Source organism: Nicotiana tabacum, chromosome 15 (genome assembly GCF_000715075.1).
Source record: "Nicotiana tabacum cultivar K326 chromosome 15, ASM71507v2, whole genome shotgun sequence".
Classification (NCBI taxonomy): domain Eukaryota; kingdom Viridiplantae; phylum Streptophyta; class Magnoliopsida; order Solanales; family Solanaceae; genus Nicotiana; species Nicotiana tabacum.
In genome coordinates, this window is record NC_134094.1 from 99,648,456 (window position 1) to 99,659,362 (window position 10,907).

Genomic DNA, 10,907 nt, shown 5'->3' on the forward strand with positions numbered 1-10,907 from the left:
TTGATATGTCATAATATCACTTGGTTTTCGAAAAGACTTGTCACCTACCGGCACTCCGGCAGAGTTTGAACATATGAAAGCATGGGCCTTGAAGTATTTGAACTTGGAGCTGGAGATGTCGAACATATGAAAGCATGCTATCTCACAATTCATGCCAAGAATAAGGAGCATATTGTCGAAAAACTTGAATGATGATAAGTGGACGATGAGACTATTTGCATAATTCTCAGAGGTTGGTATTTCGAGTTGTACAGATCGATTTGCGATTGAAAAGAAACATATTAAATTTCTTCACTATAATTTTTCTATGGTATTAGTGGTGTAGCTATATCGATAGGTTACATGGAGTTGATGAGGTGGAAAAAACAGGAAGAAATGATGCAACCTTTTCCTGTTTCATTTGCTCTCTTTAACTTCAGGTATTCCTTTTTACATAATAAGTTGTTAATACTAAGTAATCACTTTTATCTTAAATCATATCAATATTTAGCTTTTAAACAAAAATTCTACGATAACATGTTGAGACACCATGTTTCCATAAAAAAGTGTCGAAAAGGAAGCTAGCTACTCTAAAATTGAAAGGATTGTTTTGGGATTTATTTATTATTTAATAACGCGTTTAAACCATCTTAGTTAGCCAATTAGCAATATAGGTCATTTTGCCCTCATCTAGACATGGTAAGTCCGAGAGTTTGTGTAGCATTTTAATTGTTACATATTGAAATTCAAATTTAGTTAACTTCTAAACAGACTTCTCATGATACCCAATTAAAAAATCATATCTTCTTTGTCATGCAAAGCATAATGGACAATGGCATAACACAAGCTATAGCTAGTCTTTTCTATCCCCTCCATATTCCTATGAAGAAACTTTGAACAAAGAAGCCAGCCACATAATCCAAAAATTGCCTACGCTGAAGCCTTCAGTCCCAAGGTTGATGTTAGAAGGCTCTCAACAAACAAACTTACTTGCCACATGTTGTTGAAGCTCCAAGCCCTCTACTAATGCATCTTTATAAATGTATTTGACATCAAATTAAGCAGTGGAATTGGAGCCTCTTACCAACTATATTGACCGGAAGGAAGTAATTGGACATAATATTATGACAAGACAAACACACCAAGTATCTGATCCAACTTGAGCCGTTATTTCCAAGGCCATGCAACCGGACTATAGTTGCTTGATATTTATGTTAGGCTACATTAGGAACTCCATAATCGCATTTCATTTGAATATAACTCTCATCGAATGTGAAAAGGCTTAGCAAAACTCATATTTCTTCAACTGAAATGTCTACTAGTTATCAAATTTATCAAGAGGAACATGTGATATCTCGAGGATTAGGGACCGAAATCTAACAAGCTCTAGCTTCTCTTTCTCAATGGGAAGGGACAAAGGGCTTCTTTCCCAAGTTTTTAAAATTCTACAATGAAAGATATTTCATTATGGTTGTTTGATTTATTTTCTCTTTTACTAGAGTCTGCGTAATCAAATTAGAAACATTAATTTTTAAAGCATTTTTGTAATTTTTCAAAGGTGTGATATTCTTTGTTATGCTATTACAAGATACATTATGTGAAATATTTGTTTATATTTGATATATTTTATATTAAAATTATAGTGTTAGATAAATAAAAGCCAAATTTTAAAGATCTATAAAACAAAAGACAAAAAATATTATTTATGCTATTAGGTCGTTTTAAGTATAATTAAATGTAACTCATAATTAAAATCAATAAGTTAGAAAATAAGACAAATAATCTTTTGTAGTATTCAATTATATTTTATCGTTCACTCTCTCTTTATTATTGTACATGCCATTTAACTCTGTGCAATATGAATGTTATATATATTTTTTATATGTTATAAAGTATCTTTTTTAAGAAAGTTGAATTAATTTGTGAAGATTTGCTATCAAGAACAACGATTTAGTAGGGGTGTCAATGGTTCGGTTCGGCCGGTTATTTTATAAAATTTGTACCATACCAATTTTTCGGTTATTCTATTATGTATAACAAAAAGATTTTTTGAAACAGTCCCAATCATGTCGTTTTTTCTTCGGTATCGGTACGTTTCGGTTAATTTTCGATATTATTTTTAAATATCATGTAAAATTCACCAGTAGAAGTAGAATGCAATAACATACGTTCTTTTATAGGACTTAGCAAAATTCTCTAGACATTTTTATTGTTTAAAGAGTGATGAATTAAAAAAAATGAAAGATGGTTAGAGTATAGATCCATCAACTATTCTACAACAACGTAAAAGAAATCAAGCAAAGGCAAAGAAAATATAAATCACACGAGTGAAAAGATATTAACCAAGTTGGGATTCAAGAATAAAGATTATAGAAGATTAAATATTCAAAAAGATACATCTAAATTATATGAATGAAAACATATTCAATACATTGTAGTTTGCTACTCATAATCGCTAGAATACTTCGTGACTTGCTAATGAGGATACTTGAAATAACTTAGTTTAAGTAAAAGTAGCATAATATGTTTTAGGAATTAGTATTTTGAATTTGATTACTTGTTGACTTGTAACAGTTTTCATAATTCAAAAAGCCCAAAGAAAAATTTAATGCATTATTATTTTTAAACTTACTATATAAATATATTTTCACATATAAAATTTATTCGGTACGGTTCAGTATTTTTTTGGTTTATTTTTATAAAATAAAAAACCTACCCTAATTATCGATGCAATTATAGATTTATATAAAAACCTATGATTTCTTTAAAAAAAACCTAAAAATCGGTTCAGTGCGGTACAGTTCGGTCAGTTTAGTCGATTTAAATGTACTTGTATGTATAACTCATAATCAGTAAAATCAATAAGTTAGAAAATAAGACAAATAATTTTTCTTTTGGTAAATAGAAATAATATTTCTTATTAGGCTAATTGTGCAAAATGTATTTATATGTATGATATTTTCATAAATTAAACAAAATAAAAAATGTGGGGACCATAAATTGCCACAATGCCACCTAATCGTAACCTTCATTTATAGTTCTTGTTGAAACTTGAAAGTCGCACCCTTTAAGGATCATTCCCGAAATACCATTTAGTTTTGTCCAAAACAATCTCAAATCATTATCTGAACAAATTTCTCTGCGTTAGGGCTTATTCAATAACCAGTTATCGATCCATCAATTGACAGATAAAAAATGGTAGAACTAAAGTTTCTTGGAATGGACTTTGGTTGTGCACTTGGATCCCTTAGCAAAGGTGAATTCCCAGAAAAAGATTGTTTGCTTCCTTTAATATCCAAGCTATTGGGATATGCCATTGTTGCTGCCTCCACTACTGTTAAACTTCCTCAGGTAATTTCCCTTTAAGCCCTTTAAAAATCCAGTCTTTATGTATTAATTGAGTCTTATTGTGAAAATAATTTTGAATTAGCTTAATTTTGGATCCAGTTAAGTAGTGGGTGTTTCTTAAATACTCCGAGTTAGAGTCCTTTGGTTAAACTAACTTAGGTTATTGCCCTAAGCCCTTAAAAATCCAGTGATTATATATTGTTGAGTCTTCTTGTGACAGTATTATTGAATTAGCTCAATGCTGGATCCAGCTAAGTTATTGGTATATCTTGAATAGGCTGGGTTGATAACCAAATATATAAACTTTTACAGCTTTGATATGACCAGTTGGATAAACTGCCACAGGTTATTTACCTTAAGCCCTTCATAAATCTAGTCTTATTTATTTATTTATTTATTTATTGGGTCCTGTTGTGATAGCAGTATTCGATGGAGTTACAATCTGGATCCAGTTAAGTTATGGGTACTTCTTGAATACTCAGAGTTGATAACTAGTTTATATAAACTCTTGCTGTCATGTACGAGCTGGTTGTTCAATTCAATTCTGCCTGATAAGATGCCCATTTATCAAAAATCAGTCAATAAACTATGCCTGGATCCACAAAATAAATAGGGAAGCTTTATTTTTTATAATTGTGGTGTCTGGGCTGGCTTGCTTGCACCTCGACTATTTTATTGGGTAGCCTCTACCTTCCACCAGGTACCAGGCAACTCTACCTACCTAGATTTAGGCAAATGGGAAGAAATCAACTATTTTTTTTTTTCTTTTTTCTTTTTGTCTATGTTGGGATTTGATTTGAACTCTGGGCTCCAAGGTCTTCCTCCACTTCATTGACCACTAGACCACAACCTTTGGTGCATTAATAGGGCGGTTTTATGAATCTTCTGTATCTTTCGCACTCTTTAAGTTCATTTCATTCCATTATTAAATAATTTGTTTCTAGAATTGAATGTTCTATGAATCCCGCATTTATCCTTAGCTGCCCATTCCTCATATTGCTAAAAGGATTTCTTGCCGACCCCGTTTCCATTTTGTAGAAGTTTGACGTTTCACTAACACTATTGTCAAAGGTGCGCTTAAGCTCTGAAGCAAGGCGCAAAACATTTAGAGTGCTTCGCTTCGCTTAGCGGGCGATTCAGTATCGTCATCAAGGTTCCAAGGCATACTTTTCCTTTCCAATAAGCGTAATACTGAAGGGGCGACACTAAGCCATTGATATTTCACTTTATCATTATTTTTCTTCAATTTCTCCATCCATATATTTTTTATTCATGTTTTATAATAATTAGTCTTGGATTACACATAAATATTTGTATGTTTTCTCCTTTTTTCATTAAAGCCCACTCTTTATTTGCGCTTTGCGCTTAAAGCCCCAACGGACCTTAGAGCTTTTTTGCGCTTTTTGCCTTTGATAAGAATGTTCACTAATTGGTGTCTTTTTGTGGATATCTAATTTTCTTTTTGTTTTATCTTGCTGGTACTTTGGGTAGATGTTTGGCAAGAGAAGTTGCTTACGTTGTCAATGGTTGTCTTAATTTGTTTGTTAATTGGCTATAGTGACGTCGATTTGAGTCCTTTTATTTTGACTAGAGACTTGTATATTTGTGTATATAAGAAGTTTTGGAGAATATCTAGGTTTGGATAACTCATAATTGCCTTAAAAGACTAAGTATTGGAATAGTAATTATGACCCGAATAATAATTAAGGATGGCATTTAGTTTCTTGCCCTTAACTTCTCGTTGATGATTTCACAGAAACATGTGATTCACTGATTGAGCTAAGTGTGTGGTTTATTGTTTCTGTTCCTCATGCAGATACTTAAAATTTTGCAACACAAAAGTGTTAGAGGGCTTAGCGTTGTGGCCTTTGAACTTGAACTAATTGGTTATACCATTGCTTTGGCATATTGTCTTCACAAAGGGCTTCCATTTTCAGCTTTTGGCGAGTATGCTTTTCTTTTGATCCAAGGTACATTTGACATGCCAATAACACAAGATTGTTTAGTTCCTTTTGCTATATCTTGAGAAACTAGGGGCATTGCAGCTTCTCAAATCTGCATTTTAGGGGGGTGGTTGTTTTGAATGATTAGACATCGCTTTCTATTCTTCAACTTCATTGAGCAGATGGTGCATTACCTTCAAGAAGCTCTGCAAGAGCCTTTAATTAGTGCCTCTTATTGCAATTTTTCATTTTCATGTTTTCCTTTCATAAAAATTCTAGTCAAAGAGTCTAGGGAAAGGCAATGAACAAAAAATGGGTGTCAGCGTTCAGTAAATTCATGGCAGTTTAAAATCTCATTTTTCATACTTTGTGATGGTTGGCTTAGCATCTCTAATATCTTTTGTTTTTTCTTCTCGTTTTTTGCAGCTATAATTTTGGTTGCAATTATCTACTATTTTTCTCAACCTTTGGGAATGAAGACATGGGTGAAACCATTACTGTATCCTAATTCCAACCTGCTCCACCTTTTGGTTCACAGCAGACATTCCCATTCAAATGCATAAAAATATAATTGATCCATTTATTTTAGACCACTTATGTTGCTTGGTGTCATTCCTTTCTTGGAATTCGAATCTGCAGTTCTTCCTGATATGGTAAACAGATATTGTGCTGTTGCACCGACTGTTTTGGCAGGTCAAATTGATCCCGTTCTTTTCGAGGCTCTATATGTAAGTGGTAGCCTTTATCTCTTGTCTGTTTTCCTATTTCTGTTTGTTTTCTGGGATAAAACACTCCAAAAGATTTGCATATTTCTCTTCATTAACAGGGTTCAAATGAACACTTTACCTTTTGCTCATGTTTCTCTGAAAATTATGAGAAATAAGAGAAGGGATTGGGAGAATGCGTGACAAGTATCTTATGCCTAGCATTTCTTATGGATGAATGATGATTTATACAATATACATAATACTTCCGATGTGGGATAATTTAAATGATGCAATTTTTAACATTTTAACACTCTTCCTTAAACTCAAGGTGGTTAAGTCACCTTGAGTTCGCAAAATGATGCTGAAGCATAGCACTTGAACTGCCGGTGCTGGTTAGTTGCAGCACTCATACTGCAACTGTTGCTGGAATAGTTACTGAACAGAAATAGTTTTGGAACAGCGACTGAATAATCCCTGGAATATTAATAGAGTAGTGCTGGACCAATCACCGAAAAGAGGCACAATGCAATCAGAACAGTCACTGAAAAAGGTACAGCGGGGGAACAATCACCGGAAAATCAACAAGAAAAGGTGCAGTAGTGGTCACTGTAAAGAGACCAGAAAACTGAAATTAGGAAAGAGAAATTTTTACAGGCTTGATACCATGTGGGAAATAGGGCAGAGTTTGGAAGAATGCGTTAAATAAGTGTTTTATGCGTAAGAGTTTTTATAAATGGTTTATACAATAAGCGTGATAATTTCTTCTGATGTTGGACAGTATATCTAATCTAACAGTTTAACCAAACTTAATTGTTTCAGGCTTCCCAACATGCAATCTTTCTTTTTGCAAGGATTCCACAGATATGGAAGAACTTTAAGGTACAGATTCATGCCATGATGGTTCCCATTTTCATGAAGCTGTCTTTTGTATGTTAACAGTAACCTGGTTTATTGGCCAAGTTCTGAAATAATGAATTCATTTACCTATTATGTTGGCTGTTAACTACTAAATGTATTCTAGGATCAACTGCCTGTTAAAGGGCATATTATGACTTGTCATGCATATTTCTCTGTCACACACCTTGTTGTTCTGTGGATCGACTTGAAACTTGAATTCCTACCAAAACAAGATGTGTTTATTGTGGATCGAATGGGAAGTGTAATTGCCCTCATACCTTGAAAATCCTTGAAAACTTTCTCCTATTTGCTGTGTGAATGAGGCCAATGTTATGACGGATTGAAAAGAAAGAAAGCGCTGGTGGCTCTAAAGCAGACTAGTATAAGTTCGATCATATTTGGGTAAAAGCTGAAATCACACATGAAGTAGATTAATGTGCTGACCTGAATAGTTTTTTCTTGACTGAATATCATTAATCAAATGATTAGCAACCGCCCGTCACTGTATTTGCAGTCCCCATGTATTTGACTTCTTTCAGACATCTTTTTGTGGTTTCATCTATGATGTTCTCTGGCTTTCCTGGTTGTCCTTTATTTTACGCTCTTCTTTTTATTGCTTTTACTTGAGCAGAACAAAAGTACTGGCGAGCTGAGCTTTTTGACCTTTTTTATGAACTTTGCCGGTTCCATGGGTAAGTTAACTCTGACTGCGAATTTCTGCATGCCGATTGTCTGGTACTAAATGAAGTTCTCATCTCCTTTACCTTTACATGATGCAGTTAGAGTTTTTACCAGTCTCCAGGAAAAAGCTCCCATGAGTGGTATCCTTTCTTACTCGGTTTGATCTGTACCTCTATATTATTTTGCACTGCTTCTGGAATATGGACGCATCAGTACCTTATTTTATTTCAGACTTACAAGCTGATGATTCTTTGTCGTGATCTAGTTTTGTCAAACGTGCATAACTATGATTAGAATACTTACTGGTATCGTGGGAGTTACGGTACCCACTGTGCGACTGCTAGCCAATTTTTCACCATTATCTGCGGCTCAGTCGAATGTGATATAGTCAGCTTGTCCAGTCAGTGTGTTTAAAAGGTTTTAGGATGAAAAAGAAAATGAAAAGTAGAAAGAAATTTGAAGTCTTTACGAATGAACTTACAGAATGATATTGACAAGATCAATACATTCCCTTGTTAGTACCCTCTTAAAGATATAACTCATATAATCCTCCCATCCTATGGCTTACAAGTTACAAGTTACATTGAATCCTTTCATCATCCCTACCTTGGACCCCATCGTTATTGTTTCCATTAGTCTATTATCGTACCATCGTTCATCTTGCTAACGAGGACTATCTGCAAATGATTTTTCATATTTGATAGTAGACCATGAACATTTGAGATCCCTGAACAATATTAAGGAAAGATTTCCACGTCAGAAAGGATGTCTAGAGTTTCTAATTCCGTATGAACTGTCCAGAGTGATCTACCACAAATTTATTTCTATCATCTGGCGTAGTTTCAGCTTCACGTCTATCCTTGTATGATCTTTGTAATTTGATCAATCCTTCCCCTTTAACTCTCCAAGTCTCCTTGATTTGCTTGCAGTTGCCTTGGGGTCTGCGCTTGGTGTACTGATGAATGGTACCATCTTAAGTCAAATTATCATATATCAAAAGCCGACGCCTCAGAAAGAGAAAAAGAGAGATTAGAAGTTTCAGCACAACATGCCGGAATGGATATGGTAGCTTGTTTCATTATGCACCTTGGAGCTCACCGTCAAGATTGTCAAGCATGAAGAACATGGATAATCCAAGCATGTAATACCCTGAAAATCTGTCATAGTTTTGCTTATTTCAAATATTGGATTGATCGATCAGTTGCAGGATTTTTCATTCACTTAAACCATAGTCTCAGTATGGGATTTTTTTACATAATTATGCTAACACATAGGTGTAACAATTTCTTTTTGTTCCATTCCTGATAGTGCTTGCAAGGAATTTGGTAAAGAGGTGTTACTGGGTAAAGTATTGTCATTTGTCAACCAATCTGTTGCTGCTTTATGCAGCTGGAAAAAGTTGACAAAATGTAAGATGATTTCCCCCCTATTGTAAACCGAAAATAATTGCCCAAAATGCTGCTAGTACCTTACTGTCTGTTTTCTTACCAAAACCAAGTGATAGTAAAAACTCATGAGAATGATAGTACTGCTCCTTGTCATAGGAAAGAACCCGGTTCTCCTAACTTAACTTCCATGGAGTAGAGTCTGTTTGGATGAGCTGAAAAAAAGTGACTCCTTAGCAGTGGTACTTAAAAGCCACTTTAAGTGCCAGAGCTGATTTTATAAATAACTAGTTATGTGTCGGGATAGAAGTATTGAAGCTGAAAAAAGCTGCTGATGTGTTTGCTAAACAAGTGTTGGTAAGCACTTTTTTCTGTTAAGGATCTATTGTAAGCAGCCTTATCCTGAATTTTCGCAAGAGGTTGTTTTTACGGTTCGAATCCATGACCTCTCGGTTACATGGCAATAACTTTATCAGTTACGCTCAGGCTCCCCTTTAAAGGAGTTGATTACCATAAGATTTCTAATTCTAAATTGATTCAAATACAAAATAATTTATACTTTCAGTTCACTTTCACTTTAAACTGATTACCTTAGATAATACATATTTTATATATTTACTCAGAAGATTTGGCAATCTCACACTTTTAGCTACAAAGTTTTTTTTAATCTTATAATTGTATCACCGTTTTTCTTAATCCAATTGCTACAGTAATAATAATAATAATAATAATAAATCCAGTGTAATTTCATAAGTGAGATATGGGAAAGATAGTGTGTACGCAATCTTATCTCTAAACTTGTGAAGGTAGAGAGATTGTTTTCGATAGACCCTCGGCTCGGGCGAAGCATAGTCACATCATTTGTTGAAAAGAAAACAATAGTGTATAAACCATGAAAAGGAAACAATAACACAAAACAGTACCAACAACATGATAACAAGAAAACTAAAACAAAAGAAACAACTCGTAATAATATATGACAATACTATTGATCATACAAAAAGTAAAAGGATACACTCGCAACTTCCTACTAGCCTTCTATTCTAATTTTCGATCTCCACACCTTCCTATCACAGGCCATGTCTTCGGTAAGCTGAAGATGAGTCATATCTTGCCTTATCACATCTCCCCAATACTTTTAGGCCTACCTCTACTCCTTCTCAAACCCACCATGGCCGGCCTCTCACACCTTCTCACTGGAGCATCTGGGCATCTCCTTTTACATGCCCGAACCAACTCAGCCTCGCTTCTCGCAACTTGTCCACCACATGGGGCACTCTCACGTTATCTCGAATATCTTCATTCATGATCTTATCTCTCTTAGTATACCCATACATCCATCTCATCATCCTCATCTCCGCTACTTGCAACTTCTGGACATAAAAGCTCTTGACTAGCTAAAACTCTACTCCGTACATCATAATCGGTCTAACAACCACTCTATATAATTTGCCTTTAAGTCTAGATGACACATTTTTATCACACAAAATACCGGTTGCGAGCTTCTATTTCATCCACCCTACCCAATACGATGAGTGACATCCTCATCAATCTCTCCATAACTTAGATTATAGACCCAAGATACTTGAAACTTCCTCTTCGGAATGACTTATGTATCAAGCCGCATTTTCATGTCCGTTTTGTGCGTTACATCACTAGATTTGCACTCCAGGTATTTTATCTTAATCCTGCTCAACCTGAAATCCTTAGACTTTTGGGTTTGTCTCCAAACCTCCAACCTGGTGTTAACACCTCCCCTTGCCTCGTCAATCAATACTATGTCATCTGCAAATAACGTGCACCATTTACCCATCACCAGGGCAAATAAAAATGAGCTAAGGGCATATCTCCTATGCGATCCCACAAAGACTAGAAAATGACCTGAGTCACTGCACACTGTCTTCATGTGACAACCTGATAGGTCATTTTGAGTACTAGACCTTATTTAACTATTCCAAGACCTTTAT

At 34.7% G+C, this 10,907-nt stretch overlaps 1 protein-coding gene across 1 annotated transcript; it reads left to right on the forward strand.

The window, feature by feature from the left end:
• Positions 1-3,041: 3,041 nt before the first annotated feature.
• LOC107781603 (mannose-P-dolichol utilization defect 1 protein homolog 2) lies at positions 3,042-9,011 on the forward strand. The gene is made up of 8 exons (XM_016602339.2): positions 3,042-3,330; positions 5,144-5,297; positions 5,697-5,769; positions 5,932-5,998; positions 6,797-6,856; positions 7,506-7,566; positions 7,654-7,695; positions 8,485-9,011. The coding sequence occupies exons 1-8, from the start codon at positions 3,175-3,177 to the stop codon at positions 8,586-8,588; spliced, it is 717 nt and encodes a 238-aa protein (XP_016457825.1). The 5' UTR covers positions 3,042-3,174; the 3' UTR covers positions 8,589-9,011.
• Positions 9,012-10,907: the final 1,896 nt, after the last annotated feature.

What these genes read in the sequence shown, in the direction of transcription:
- LOC107781603 (XM_016602339.2), top strand. Translation starts at nt 3,175, where the DNA reads ATGGTAGAACTAAAGTTTCTTGGAATGGACTTTGGTTGTGCACTTGGA. An exon ending in AGATATGGAAGAACTTTAAG is followed by an intron (nt 6,857 to 7,505) that starts GTACAGATTCAT and finishes TTACTTGAGCAG; the next exon opens with AACAAAAGTACTGGCGAGCT. An exon ending in GAACTTTGCCGGTTCCATGG is followed by an intron (nt 7,567 to 7,653) that starts GTAAGTTAACTC and finishes TACATGATGCAG; the next exon opens with TTAGAGTTTTTACCAGTCTC.